We start from the raw sequence: 15,867 nt of genomic DNA on the forward strand, positions 1-15,867 counted from the left end.
CCACTAGCAACATTCCATGTAGATTCTCAAATAGGGAAAGGATGGGACTTGATATACCACCTTTCTGTTTTTTTTGTGCAACTACATTCAAAGCGGTTTACATAGTATATACAGGTACTTATTTGTACCTGAGGCAATGGAGGGTTAAATGACTTGCCCAGAGTCACAAGGAGCTGCAGTGGGAATTGAACCCAGTTCCCCAGGATCAAAGTCTGCTGCACTAACCACTAGGCTACTCCTCCACTAGCAACATTCCATCTAGAATCTCAACTAGGGAAATGGGACGACTTGATATACCTCCTTTCTGTGGCTAGATTCAGGTACTTATTTTGTACCAGGGGCAATGGAGGGTTAAGTGACTTGCCCAGAGTCAGAGGGAGCTGCAGTGGGAATCAAAGCCAGTTCCCCAGGATCAAAGTCCACTGCACTAGGCCTACTCCTTCACTCCACTGAAAACTTCAATCATTTTCTTTTCCCTTGTCTGCTGATATACCAGAGTAATCATGTTCAGGACAGTACCCGAGGCGTTCACAGAATTTCCTATAAGTCTGCAAACACTAAAGCCACACTGCAGTGATACTTATCTGCAGGTGGAGAGGTGCTACCATTCTGAATGGTGTTACAGTCCCTTAATTTTTCTCTATAAGTTGCTAGGTCGGTCATTTTGGGGCTTTGTAGCTGTCTGCTTGTGGCCTACCAAGGAGCAACTCATTACCCAAACTCAACAAGAGGACACAAGAGTGACCCAGGAAGGAAAACGCAAGCTCCCAGCAAGTACTACTTGAGCAGAGGAAGTGACTGTCACTCTCTCTCTCTCAATATTAAGAAACTGCTTTGGTGTTTCCAGTGTGTATGCAGTCGCACACAACGTTTGGGAAAGGGTTTCTCTCTCCTTTTAGCAGCTTTACTAAGGCAGGAGGTGTTGTCAGGCCCCGATGCTCAGAAGCAAATGCGGGTGCTAGAGACGCCATTAATGCCAGACTAGTGGCCGCATTTGCTAACATAGGATGATCAGAACCGGAAAGCGCGTGAACCAATGAGCTCGCCGGCTCTGAGAGCAATGAGCATGCAAATGCATGCTAATAAGGTTTTTCTATATTCCTCCCTAATGCTCAGCAGCCAAACAAGGGTGCTCCTGCCGCTGGAAACCCTATGCCAGCTGAGGCTTATTTTCACCATGAAGATGGAAGATCACGACTGTTGAGACTAGGGCAACGCATTTTCTCAAAGACTTTTTGAAGCTAAGTTCAGGTATAGGGCATAGATTTAGCGATCTGACCAGCCACAAAAGTTCATTCTCTTGCCTAATTCATACCGTATTGTTTTTTTGTTTTTGTTTTTTAAAGGCAGATATCTTTAAATGGTTACAAAAATCACAATTTGTGCAGTCTGCACAGAACAGAAAAGAGCAAGTCCATCCCGCAGACTAGAAATAAATGTGGCGTACCCTCATTGTTGGCATTCTACCTTGAATAGAAGAAACAAATTATGCAGCCGGCACCCTCCTTCCCTCTCCCCCTCCCGACAGTCTGGGCATGCGCTGAACAGCTATGCTTAACGCACAACTCTTGAGCGTATGCACCAGGCGCAATTCCCCCCTGAACTCCGTAACGTTCAACGCTAACAGCCTGCATAAATTTGTATATCATTAGTGTTGAGCACTAGGGAGCTAGTTTTAAACATCTCCTCATCAATGACCAGCCATCTGGAGTTTGTATCTTTCAAAAAATGTTAGGATTCCTGACACCTATAGGAACATGGGAATAATCTAAAGCATGCTAACAGTGAACCTGAGAAGCATCTTGGCATGTGGTGGAAGGAGATGATGAGATGAGATTGGAGAACTCAATTCATAACCAGGGATGAGATTGGACTACCAGGTCTCTAGAAAGGCAAAACATTTGCTGCTTGCTCTCACCTGGTCACATCTGGGGCGGTAGTGGGGCGCACATGCTTCATGATGGTCTCAATCCAGTTCCGTCGAATCCCTGAGGTCATGGCAGACAGGGTGAATTTCCCCTCTTTCGTCTGTAGGGATGGCAATGGAAGACAGTGAGTGCCAGTAGCTGTGGAAACCCTTTCCATAACACCACTCATTCCCCTGCAGCTAGTCTGGTCACTCATCACACCAGAGGACCAGGTATATGGAGTTATCACTCTGCCTTATCTCAAAGCATTTCGAGACCTGAAGAAACGCTCCTGGCAAAAACATGAGTGGTTCATTCGCCAACACATCAAAAATATTCTGCCACAAAGTGCCTCAGCACACTTTGCCCCAATTTTCACTAGTTAGGGCATTTTGTGTGTGTGTGTGTGGGGGGGGGGGGGTTAAAGACAGAACTAGTGCAATCTTTGGTCACTGCTATTCCAGAAAAAATAGAGAACCCCCCCCCCCCCCCCAACATAAATGGCCAAAAACTCCACAAAACAACATTATAGTACAAATGGCTCGGAGTTCACAATTTCTGGAATAAGTGTTGATCAATAATTGCACTAGTTTGGTCATTTTCAAACACGCCCCAACTATTGGGAAACTGGGGTGAAGAACATTTTGGTCATACTTCCTTGTTTGTTTAATTATTTTTAAGTGGAGGGCTGAAGTGCTTTGCCAGCAATGACATGTTTGGACACAGAACATTTTTATATATTGAAGGTTTCTGTGCTGCCCCTTTTTCAGATTAGTGAAAGGCTGAGGGACGTGGAGAGAATGACGCCCTAAAATAAAAGTCCCTTCCCCAGCCCAGACACCTTGTGCGTCAGCACAGGAGCGCAGGAAAGCACTAAGGGGCTACCCTCTCCTTCCTACACAGATTCCCAAACTCGGTTCCGCAAACTCTTTTCAGGAGTTCCGCAATCGAGGAAGTCAGCGGTGTGTGCTTCAGTCACCAAGACTAGTGCTACCATGAAACAGCATGGTAATGATGGGAAATGCAATATTTGTCTTGGTGAAACAGGTTCCTTGGAGCGCCATGCAGAGCAGTGCAGGCAGCTGGCAACAAACCCACTGACACCACGATGTTGTGCAACTGTATTTAAACCCTCCAGTTCCTCCTGGATGCCTGGCAGTGCCCAATTTTCACTTGTAAAGTGCTACCATCAGTTTGGCAGTATGAAATGAGCATGCGCAGGAGTGCCAGCGTCGAACACTGCTCAGGCAGCATGGGCACGGACCTCTTCAGCTAAACTAAACCAAAAGTAGGCCCCTCCAAAGAAACACGAGATAGTTAGGGGCGAGGGAATATGCTGGATCGATGGTGCAACGGAAGGGAGAGGGTCAGAGAGAAGGAGAGATGCCAAATCAAGGGTGGGGTAGTGAGAGGGAGGGAGGGAAGAGAGAGGGAAAGACATTGGACGCAGGGTGGGAAGAGAGACTTGAAATGCTGGACTACTGCCAGAGAATGTGGTAAAGGCGGTTAGCTTAGCGGGGTTTTAAAACGGTTTGGACCGCTTCCTAAAGGAAAAGTCCATAGACCATTATTAAAATGAACTTGGGGAAACTCCACTGCTTAATTCTGAGATAAGCAGCAAAAAATGTACTGTACTTTTTTGGGATCTTGCCAGGTATATGTGACCTGGATTGGCCACTGTTGGAAACAGGATGCTGGGCTTGATGGACCTTTGGTCTGTCCCAGTATGGCAACACTTATGTACTTAAATGGAGGTAGGGGCAGGGGAGCACAAGTTGGATGGGACTGAGGAGGAGATGGAAAGCAGATGGATGGGACTTGGGGAAGAGGGAGGGAGCAGAAGCTGGGTGGGACTTGGGAGGAACATTCCTCAGTGTATGAAGAAATATTTCAGGGGTTTCACCAGTGTAAAAAGTTTGGGAATCACTGATTTTACCTGCATCAATGGCTCCCAAAGAGCATCCCTACATGTCTCCTAGCAGTACTCCACTGTAAAATAAGGGAGCTGACCAATTTTCTGCTCACAATGTCAAGCTATCCTATTTTAAGCTCCTGCTCTTTCATTCCCAGCACTCCCAACTCCCCCTCCCCAACCAAAAAAAAAAAAAAAAAAAACTTCCCCTGCTCTCTTACATGGATCTGGAATCCATAGTTCCTCTGTACTGGAAATTCAGTAACATCATAGCACGATGACAGGTCAATTTCACCATCCAGGTCAGCAGCCTGAAAGCAAGGAACGGTAGATTTGAAAGCACAGAATATACCAAACGTTTAAACAAACACAAAACAATTCTTTAAGCATTCTTTCAGTGGGTATCATCCACCTGATGGCCTTTTGCTAGGCATTGCAAACCCATTCCACCATCGTTTCAGGCAAGGTTTTATGACAGGAGACAGCATGCGCCTATCTGGCCCATTCAGTGGGCGGAGCTTGCCACTATATTGTGCAACACCAAACATTCACAGATGCTATTAAAAATAATAGCAAATTTGTAAGATTTAAGACTGCCTATGTTTTGTTTAATTTGATAGCTCTTTTATTTATTTGAAAGCTTCCTACATGTAACCTGAGGTTTGTTTTTTTTAACCTCGGGGGAGTGGGGGGGGGGGGGGGGATGAGCTGCGGTCCCAACACGGGTGCTCCAGAGTGGCAGACTTGTTTTTGAAGCCATGGGAATTCCCACAACTCTGCCCCAAGGCTCACGCAGAGCTGGGGCCTTTCTTAAAACAGCTCCCTATAAAAACAAAAAAAAAAAATCAAGCCTCCCGTGGCTCCAAAACAAGTCTTCCACTCCAGAGCACCCAAACCGGGATCGCATCTTCCGCCCCAGGAGCCCCCCCCCCCAAAGGTTAAAACAAAACAGGTTACATATAGGAAGCTTTCAAATACATAAACCTGTCAAATAAAAAAAAAGAAAACACGCACCTACGTAGTCATAAACCTCACAAGTCTGCTATTGTTTTCAGTAGCGTCTACGAATGTTTGGGGCATACTATGGCGGCTACGCGGGGGAGGTGGCGTCAACTTTTTGACTTCATGCTATCTCCCTTCATAAAATCTCCTTGGTTTCAGATACCACTCACCTCTTCTGCCACTGAATCCCTGTAGTACCTCAGGCTCTGATCAGTCAGTACAAACCAGTGTTTCTTCCACTAGAGAGGGGGGAAAATAACAGTTTTTACATTCTCTCCTTTATGAAGGAAGAGCAGCTACCCTAACTGCACGCAGGTGACCTAGCATTGCATTCCTAGCCCATCCCCTCTGGACTGCAGCCACACACAGTTGCAAGGGTAGATTGAAGACAGGCAGGAGGGTAACATGAAAGAGAATAAATCCTTAAGTCTCGTCTCCGGAATTATGACTGAAGTTTAAAACTGGCCAACATGTACCAGGGACCTGGCAACGTGCCATATAAACAGGCTGTAAAATGAGTGATTGCAAGGAAGAAGATCACAGTAAGAAGAGAAAAACAGCCACGGACAACATTCAGACTGAAATGAAATAGCATGGTTATGACGGGAAATACAATATTTGTCTTGGTGAAACAGGTTCCTCGGAGCGCCATGCAGAGAGCAGTGCAGGCAGCTGGCAACAAACCCACTGACACCACGATGTTGTGCAACTCTATTTAAACCCACCAGTTCCTCCTGGATGCCTGGCAGTGCCCAATTTTCAATTGTAAGGTAGCTGCCAACTTTCTAACAGTGAACCTCAGACATGAGGGTTTGCAGAACCCACAGAAAGGGGCTGGCCAAGGAGGTCAAGGCACACATACTAATTTGCTAATGAAAGCTGACTGGATTTAAAATCCTTTCAGACAAATTATTTTAACCAGCGTGTTGCACATTCTCTACTGCCCTATTTGGATGCTATATGCAGAAATGCCACCTGAAGAGCAGCCTTGAACATGACCTGCTGAGCAGAGATACCCACATGCTCCTCTATATCCAAAATGATTCAGGATTATCCCTTTTTGATCCTGGGGAACTGAGTTCAATTCCCCCTGCAGCTCCTTGTGACTCTGGGCAAGTCATTTAACCCTCCATTGCCCCAGGTACAAATAAGTACCTGAATATATGTAAACCGCTTTGAATGTAGTTGCAAAAACCTCAGAAAGGCGGTATATCAAGTCCCAGTTCCCTTACCCTATTTGAGATTCTACATGGAATGTTGAAACTATTTGTAGATTCTACATGGAATGTTGCTATTCCACTAGCAACATTCCATGTAGAAGCCTGCCCTTGCAGATCAGCAACGCAGCCGCGCAGGCTTCTGTTTCTGTGAGTCTGACGTCAGACTCACAGAAACAGAAGCCTGCGCGGCCAGCATTGCTGATCTGCAAGGGCAGGCTTCTACATGGAATTTTACTAGTGGAGTAGCCTAGTGGTTAGTGCAGTGGACTTTGATCCTGGGGAACTGAGTTGGATTCCCACTGCAGCTCCTTGTGGCTCTGGGCAAGTCACTTAACCCTCCATTGCCCCTGGTACAAAATAAGTACCTGAATATATGTAAACCGCTTTGAATGTAGTTGCAAAAACCTCAGAAAGGCGGTATATCAAGTCCCATCCCCCCCCCCCAAAACAATTGAAATTACACTTATGTTGACACCAGTGTCTGCTATATGTAGCTGCGTAACCGTTTCCTGCTGATCAGCATGAGATTTTTTTTGGGGGGGTGGGGGAGGGTGCGGGTGCAAATCACCTTACCAGATATTCTGTCCTGTTCATTCCAAGTGCAAAACAGTATTAAAAGGTATATGTATATACAGAACACTTTTTAATACATCAGTGGACTTGTCACTGAGTTCTTTTCAGCACAATGGGGTAATTATATACAAGTACTTCTATACTTAGGTGGCTAATCTATAAAGCAAAATTATTCATCTGTAGCAGGTAGTCTCCGAGGACAGCAGGACAAGTATTCTACTACTACTACTTATCATTTCTATAGCGCTACTAGACGTACACAGCGCATTCTCAGAGTTGGACGATGTCATCCGACAGAATCCAGCAAGGACGCTGACTAGCGAGATTAACTTAAGAGCCTTCTAAACATCCCCAGTCCTTTAACAAAAGCTAAATAATACAACTGCAAGGGGAGGTGGGAGGGTGCATGAGAATACCTGGCCTGCTGTCCTCGAACAACACCCGCTAGAGGTGAGTAACTTTGCTTTCTCCGAAGACAAGCAGGCCGTTGTATTCTCACAATTTGGGAATCCCTAGCTACCACACTCACCGAAAGCAACAATGCTAGGACAACAGAGACTTGAAAAAACATCAAGTCCTGAAAGTCACTTAACCTGAAACTATTTACATACTAGTAGTTGTGAAGGTGCAGCCTAGAACTAAAGAAAACTGGGCCTAGGAGGGTGGAGTTGGACTGCATGCCCGAACTGGCAGTTACATCAGGTATCCTGCTCGAGGCAATAATGAGATGTGAATGTATGGACAGATGACCACATCGCAGCTTTACAAATCTCCTCTATGGAGACCGACCTCAAGTGGCTTACCGACGTAGCCATGGCTCTGACATTGTGAGCCTTGACATGACCTTCTAGAGTCAGTCCAGCTTGAGCATAAGTAAAGGAGATGCAATCTGCTAGCCAATTACAAATTGTACATTTGACGATGGCTACCCCCCCCCCCCCATCCAGTTTGGGTCAAAAAAAACCAAAACTGGATGGACTGTCTATGGGCTTTAGTCCACCCCAGATAGAAGGCTAAGGCTCACTTGCAATCTAAGGTATGCAGTACACTCTCACCAGGATGGGCCTGGTTTTCGGAAAAATGTTGGTAGGACTATTGACTGATTAAGATGGAACTCTGATACTATCTTAGGAAGGAACTTAAGGTACGTGCGGAGAACTACTCTATTGTGATGAACTTAGTGTAAAGTGGATCAGCTACTAGAGCCTGAAGCTTACTGACTGCAGGCTAAAGTGACTGCCACCAAAAACACAACTTTCCAGGTCAAATACTTCAGAAGACAGGAATCAAGAGGCTCAAAAGGAGCTTTCATCAGTTGAGTGGGGGCAATGTTGAGGTCCCATGACACAGCTGGAGGTTTCATAGAGGGCTTTGTTAGTTGTAAACCTTCGGACTTGCAAAGTGAGTATTGATAAGGTCTCTGCTCTCGCCTATGAAAGAAAAGTCCAAGCCTGTAATGTGTCATGCAGGGCTCCTATGCTAGACTGGAAGAAGGTGAGACTTTATCATCAAACGGTTTGGTTTGATTTAGCAGCTAAAGTGGAGAGCGGCCACTCAAAACTCAAAGTCCTGGATTTCAAGCGTGCTGACTTTAGTAAAATGGGGGAATACCTGAGGAAGGAGATGATGGGCTAGGAGGAAGTACAAGAAGTGGAAGGACAGTGGTCCAGGCTGAAAGAAGCTATAAATAGGGCCATGAACCTTTATGTAAGGAAAGTAAATAAAAGCAAGAGAAAAAGGAAACCGATATGGTTCTCCAAGCAAGTAGTTGAGAAAATAAAGGCTAAAGAGTTGGCGTTGCAGAAATACAGAAAAGAAAAGGAACACATGGAGGAATACCGGATGAAACTGAAAGAAGCCAAGAGAGAGATACGACTGGCAAAAGCGCAAGCGGAAGAACAAATGGCTAGAAATGTAAGGAGGGGTGACAAAAATTTCTTCAGGTATATTAGTGAAAGGAGTATGACTAAAAAGGGAATTGTGAGATTAAAAGATACTGCGAACCGCTATGTGGAAAATGATGAAGAAAAAGCAAATTTGCTAAATAGATACTTTTGTTCTGTTTTCACAGAAGAAAATCCTGGAGAAGGACCGCGATGGACTGGAAATAGTACAAATGAGAATGAAGTGGCTAGAGCACCATTCACGGAAGAAAGTGTGTATCAACAACTTGAAAAGCTAAAGGTGGACAAAGCCATGGGACCGGACGGGATCCACCCCAGGATATTGAGGGAGCTCAGAGAGGTTTTGGCGGGTCCTCTTAAAGATTTGTTTAATATATCCTTGCAGACAGGAAAGGTTCTGAGGGATTGGAGAACGGCGGAGGTGGTCCCTCTTCACAAAAGTGGTGATAGGGAAGAAGCTGGAAACTATAGGCCGGTAAAGCCTCACTTCGGTTATTGGAAAAGTAATGGAAGTGATGCTGAAGGAAAGGATAGTGAATTTCCTGGAAGCCAATAAGTTGCAAGATCCGAGACAACATGGTTTTATGAAAGGGAAATAGTGCCAAACGAATCTCATTGAGTTCTTTGATTGGGTGACAGGAGAATTGAATCAGGGACGAGCTATGGACGTAATCTACTTAGAATTTAGCAAAGCTTTTGACACGGTTCCCCACAGGAGGCTCTTAAATAAACTGGAGGGGCTGAAGATAGGACCTGAAGTGGTGAACTGGATTAGGAACTGGTTGACGGACAGACGCCAGAGGGTGGTGGTGAATGGAATTCGCTCGGAGGAGGGAAAGGTGAGTAGTGGAGTGCCTCAGGGATCGGTGCTGGGGCCGATTCTGTTCAATATATTTGTGAGTGACATTGCCGAAGGGTTAGAAGGATCTGAGTAAGCTAGAAGAATGGTCTAAGGTTTGGCAATTAAAATTCAATGCGAAGAAATGCAAAGTGATGCACTTAGGGAATAGAAATCCACGGGAGACGTATATGTTAGGCGGGGAGAGTCTGATAGGTATGGGCGGAGAGAGGGATCTTGGGGTGATAGTATCTGAGGATTTGAAGGCGACGAAACAGTGTGACAAGGCGGTGGCCGTAGCTAGAAGGTTGTTAGGCTGTATAGAGAGAGGTGTGACCAGCAGAAGAAAGGGGGTGTTGATGCCCCTGTATAAGTCGTTGGTAAGGCCCCACCTGGAGTATTGTGTTCAGTTTTGAAGGCCGTATCTTGTTAAGGATGTAAAAAGAATTGAAGCGGTGCAAAGAAAAGCTACGAGAATGGTATGGGATTTGCGTTACAAGACGTATGAGGAGAGACTTGCTGAACTAAACATGTATACCCTGGAGGAAAGGAGAAACAGGGGTGATATGATACAGACGTTCAAATATTTGAAAGGTATTAATCCGCAAACGAACCTTTTCCGGAGATGGGAAGATGGTAGAACGAGAGGACATGAAATGAGATTGAAGGGGGGCAGACTCAAGAAAAATGTCAGGAAGTATTTTTTCATGGAGAGAGTAGTGGATGCTTGGAATGCCCTCCCGCGGGAGGTGGTGGAAATGAAAACGGTAACAGAATTCAAACATGCGTGGGATAAGCATAAAGGAATCCTGTGCCAAAGGAATGGATCCTCAGGAGCTTAGTCAAGATCGGGAGGCGGGGCTGGTGGTTGGGAGGCGGGGATAGTGCTGGCCAGACTTATACGGTCTGTGCCAGAGCCGGTGGTGGGAAGCGGGACTGGTGGTTGGGAGGCGGGGGTAGTGCTGGGCAGACTTATACGGTCTGTGCCCTGAAGAGCACAGGTACAAATCAAAGTAGGGTATACACAAAAAGTAACAAATATGAGTTATCTTGTTGGGCAGACTGGATGGACCGTGCAGGTCTTTTTCTGCCGTCATCTACTATGTTACTATGTTTATGATGAACCCCAATGTCAAGAGCAGTACCGTACGTGTCTATGTCGACATCAACACCCTTCAAGGTGTCAGCATTGACGATCTCTGCACAGACACAGTTGGAGCCCCAAGAAGAACCTGGGGCTGATCCGCAGCTGGTGCAAGCGCCCTCGATGTCTGAGTGGTTTGCAGCTGCAGCATCTGCGCCAGCTCCTCACTGAGCATGGCTCGGAACTGCTCATTGAAGGAAGGCATCAGCAAAGGCGGGGAGCTGGGAGAGAAGCAGCTTAAGGTGGTCTCGGTGCCGAACCAGTAGTGGGGGACCTGGCTGCCCAGAGACCTGCGCAGCAGCACCTTTTCCAAAGAGAGGGAGTGCTCCTCCCGGTGCTGGCGCTTCTCAGGTATTGGTGATGCTGATGCCCTGGTGATCCTGGCACCATGCATCGATGAAGGCAGATGCTTATGCTTCTTGGGCTTCCCCCGATGCTCAGCATCATTGATCCTTTGATGCCGACAAAGATGATGTCAAACCCATACGTACCCTTGGTGTCGGATACAATGCTGACAAGTCCTGGGGGCCTACTTTCAGCGTCCGGTATCAAGAGGTGGAGACCTTCTCGATGCCGGTGCACTGCCAGGGGATACTGAAGTCTTCGCAGCCATTGAAGTCGATGCTTCCGGTGCTGATGACGATGTACCAGCCTTCAAGGAGACAAAAAGTCTCTCCTGTTGGACCTGCCGCACCCTCTGCATCCTCAACTGTATTTTTAAACAGGCCTGAGACCGGATGCACCAAGCTACTGGGGGTCTTCTAGGACATCAAGAAAAGAATCATGGCCAAATTAAACTCAACTATGAGCAAAAAAAAGGGGGAGCATTCAAATTGAAGTCGGTGCTCCAGCCTAAACGGACCTAGCAACTCGCAAAACCAAAAGGAAACTTGAAGAGCTGAAAAAACTACTAAAATTAAAGGGAAATAAAATTCAATAAAGAAAAAATAAATATATAATTCAAAGAAGAAAAAAAAAAAAATACCCCCATGGGAAAGCACTGCGAAAAAGAGAGATGTACACACTGTGAGAAGTCTAGAGAGAATCCACAAAAGTGGAAAACTCAATAGATCCCTCGAGGCGTAAGGGTAAAAACAAAAAAGGTTGGAATATAAAAGCCAGGCTATCCAAATATTTTTTATTTTTTTTTTAATTATTTTTTTACTTTCTATTTGTACTTTATGTATATTCCCCCCCCCCCCCCTTTTTTTTTTTCAATACACACGTGTTATTTGGTCTTTCAATTCCATGGACCATTTTATTCAACAGTGATATACTCTAATTTTAATATTTTAACGTTCATTTTTCAATATTTATTTTGCTTAGTAGCACTCATCTCCCATTTAGTCACAGTGTTTCCATTTTTTTCCATTATTATTTTTTTTATTTTTGCATTATTTCCAGTGCTCTTTTATTTTACACAAGGTTTTTTTCACTGTTCGTTTTTGTTTACAAGCAGTACCTCATTTCACGTTAGCCAGTTATGTTTCCCTGCAGCACGTGGTGACGTAGCTCCGCCCACTTCACACAATCATATTCTTTCCTGAGGCACGTCGTAATGTAGTCCCGCCCATCTCACGCGAATCACCAGCATGGACGTCTGTATAGCGCTTTGGCTTCATTTGGTTTCATCTCACGTCAACGTATGCGTGCACGTCATTGTTTTTGATTTTCGCGCGTATTTCCGCCTACTTAGTCTTTCCTGTAGCTTATCTCGCCCCAAATACTTGTATCGCTTTTGCGGAGTTTTGCTGTGACAGATTATTTACGTAACGGTCTTTCTAAAGGTACGTGGCTTTTGTCTTCGGTAACGCTGATATTTGTATACTAGCTTTAAACACTGACTAACGCTACAGTATGCCTATACGGCGTATCCCTGGACAAGTAGATCACTTCTTCCTTTTTTACTTGTTGGTTATTGCCTAGACATCGTGTTTTAACACCCACTCACGTTGATAATTGATCAAACACAGCATTTTTCCCTCTAGTTTCCTTACTGGATTTTACTGCATATATGCGCCCATATGGACAATGTTTTACTTTTTTTCTGTTTTCCACAGACCACTTGTTAGGTTCTGTCTGCAGTTCTGTTACTTTTGGAATCCTTCACTCATGTTTTGAGGTTAGTCTTCTATATTTATGATTATTATTATTTTTTTTTTATAATTTTATTTATTCAATTATCATTACATTTATATCTCAAACGTAATATAGAATTAAAGAAATATACAAAATTGAACTAAACAATCAGGCAAAATATAAATTTTGTTAGTCCACATTTGAATGATCCAAGAACTAGGAACTCAAACAAAAATAGTATAACTTCAGTCTACAGAAAACATTTTACAAACAGGAAGGGCAAGAAATCAAGTCAGGGCAGCCGATAAAGCGTACAATCCAAACAAACAGCAAATTACTCTTTACTGACAATAAATTCTAAAAGTTTATCTGGGTCAAAGAAAATATAATTAGTAGATTCCAACGAAATATGGCATTTACAGGGAAATTTAAGTATAAAGGTCCCACCTAACTGTAGGACCCTTACTTTCAATAATAGAAAAGCTTTTCTTCTTCTTTGCGTCTCTCGAGAGAGATCAGGGAATACTTGAATTTTTGAACCGGATGATTATTATTTTTAATATTATTTTGATTATGCTCTCCTTAGATCTTCCTTTTTTTAATATACACTCTCCTTTATTCTTTTATATAATTTTTCTTTTGCAGATTCAATCATTATACTAGTTGATGTTCTCATTTCAGCATTTAATCATAAGGTCAGTCCTTTTTACACTTTTTCAAACACCTATGTATGTACATTTGTACCTATCATTTACTGTGATTCTGAGGTTAATGGTATTTTTTCTTTTACATTTCATATACGAGTCTTTTATGAATTTAGTCATGGTTTTTATTCACACTGTTCACAAATTAAGGATGTCTATCTGCATCAGCATGGTGATTATTTTGAATACTTTGTTATTTGTTTTTTGATATCCTATACATGGTCCCTTTTAATATATTTTTTGGTGTACACATTGTTCATGTATTTATTTATTGTTTTATTGTTTTTCTGTTTATAGACTCCTGATGTAGGCCTATTCAGCCGAAACATAACGTTATGTCGAGTCAATTTTTATGTGTAATTGTTTTATTATCATTTGTTTGAAACTATTAAACGCTGATTTTTTTTCACACTGTGAGAAGAACACAAAGATGCTCCTCCCTGCTCCATGGAGGAACGAAGACAGGGGAGCCTGCGCAGACGTGTCACGGCACCAGCACACGCACAGTGGGACGCTGCTAGAAAGTTCTAACTTAATCTTGCTAGTCAGTGTCCATACTGGGCTCCAGTCAGGTGACGTCAGCCAGCTGTGAGAATACAACGGCCCGCTTGTCCTCGAAGAAAGGTGCTCCTTTATAGAATACTAGCATAAGTGAGATATGTGAATACATTTTAGATGTGAGCATTTATGGCATCAAAAGAGCTAGAGTGTCTGTGTCTAAATGCTGGAGATATGCACAGAACATAAGCCCTGCCCATGCACTACCCAGACTTCACCCATTTGTATGCCCGTCAAAAGCATGCTATGTAAGATATGCGCATATTTACAGAATAGCGCTCAGATAGAATCTTGGCATATACTATACACGTGTAAATGCCATTACTGTAATCATCAATGTGCATAATTAATGTGTAATTAATACGTAAAGGTTGGCCCTCTCTTTACAGAACTACCCTTAATAGGTGCAGCCTGCACAAATTCATTAGAAACTAGAGTGGAAAGTTTCCCTGAGCACCTAAAAACTGGCACAGACCCATGAAGAACCCCTGCAATTTCAGCTTCTGTTCCAAAGCCAGCCTAAAATTCCAATGTGGTCATGTTTCGGTTTCACTCAAAACTGGCGGTGCATTTTTGGCTGAAACTGAAACCTCCTCCCACACCCCCTGCTGCCCACTTTCTGTCTTCTCCCACAACCCAAACCACCACCACCCCCCCCCCCCCCCCCCCCCCCCAGGCTTACTTTAGGAGCCCTGGAGGTCTAATGGCCTAATCAGGGCAGGAGCAATCTCCAGTCGCTCCTGCCCCCCCCCCCCCCCCCAGTCTTCACCATCAAAATGGCTGATGACCTTCAGTGGTAGTCATGCAAAAACACTGCTGAACGTCTCAGCAACTATTTTGATGGCAGAGACGGTGGGGACAGGAGCAACTGGAGACTGCTCCTGCACCAGTTAGGCCATTAGACCACCAGGGTTTAATCTAGGCTATTCAGGGGGAGAGGCCTGGCTGTTTCAGCTGCAGCTGAAACCGAGCGGCAAATTTTGGCCACAGAGTCAGTTTCAGCCAAAACTGAAAAGCCTGGTTTCGGTCAGCCTCTAGTGTCACCAGACCAGGGCTGTTCCCTGTTCACTCAGAAAAGAAACAGCAGGGAAAGTAAAGAAAAAAAATCAAGTTATCAAGCAAACAAAATAAATAATAATGACAAGTTAACAGCAAAAGGACAAGCAACTCTGAAGAGAAGATACACTTATGTGAAACAATCAAACACAAAATCCCCACCAAAACAAACAGAACAAGGCTAAAAATAAAAAAAAACAAAGTTGACACAGGAGAACATTCTTCCGAGTCCTAAAAATTTGGGCTGCTGCCCAAGTTTCCTAAGTAAGAGCAGAAGTGCCATGCTGGATCAAACCCACTGTTCCCTCAAAGCCAGCATCCTGTATATAACAGTGCCCAATCTGGGTTATCTGAAGTGGCCAGTACCTTTCCTGGGACTCTAACACCGACCAAAGATGAGGATCCAACAGCCAAATGGACCAGAACCTGCAGAGCAGTGATATCTGATGTCTGGCAGACTTCCTCGCGGTCCAAGGTTTCACCTTGTCTTTCTCCGTTTTGCTCTGATAGTTTAGCGAGCGCTGCTGAATTCATATAAGCAATGACCCACACTGCTGACTCTACATTTGTAGATCCAGGGCCTGCTAGTCAGGCCTAAATCAAAACAGATAACACTTAGCAATTAAATATCGCTTTATAAATGTTAGCTCTGTTTTTGACCCTCTCCAATCCCGGCCCCCTACTATATGGTTAAAATCTGGTATTTAGCAAATTAAACACTCATATTTTATCCATACAGAAGGGCTGAAAATACATAACATAGTAAATGATGGCAGATAAAGACCTGTACGGTCCATCCAGTCTGCCCAACAAGATAAACTCATTTTACATGGTATGTGATACTTTATACCCGAGTTTGATTTGTCCTTGCCATTCTCAGGGCACAGACCATAGAAGTCTGACCAGTACTGTTCTTGTACTAAGTTCTGAAGCTAACATCGAAGCCCCTTCAAATTTACACTCCAGCCCA

At 44.2% G+C, this 15,867-nt stretch overlaps 1 protein-coding gene across 3 annotated transcripts in view; it reads right to left on the reverse strand.

The window, feature by feature from the left end:
* The window catches only part of MPRIP (myosin phosphatase Rho interacting protein), a 266,000-nt gene that overhangs the window by 51,199 nt on the left and 198,934 nt on the right, over positions 1-15,867 (reverse strand). For all 3 annotated transcript variants that reach the window (XM_030212573.1, XM_030212572.1, XM_030212574.1), the window contains exons 11-13: positions 4,992-5,060; positions 4,041-4,130; positions 1,919-2,028 (exon numbers count right to left, since the gene is read on the reverse strand). In XM_030212573.1, coding sequence (XP_030068433.1) covers positions 1,919-2,028; positions 4,041-4,130; positions 4,992-5,060 — 269 coding nt within the window. The remainder of the gene's footprint in view (positions 1-1,918; positions 2,029-4,040; positions 4,131-4,991; positions 5,061-15,867) is intronic.

Source organism: Microcaecilia unicolor, chromosome 8 (genome assembly GCF_901765095.1).
Source record: "Microcaecilia unicolor chromosome 8, aMicUni1.1, whole genome shotgun sequence".
In the NCBI taxonomy this organism is placed as follows: Eukaryota; Metazoa; Chordata; class Amphibia; order Gymnophiona; family Siphonopidae; genus Microcaecilia; species Microcaecilia unicolor.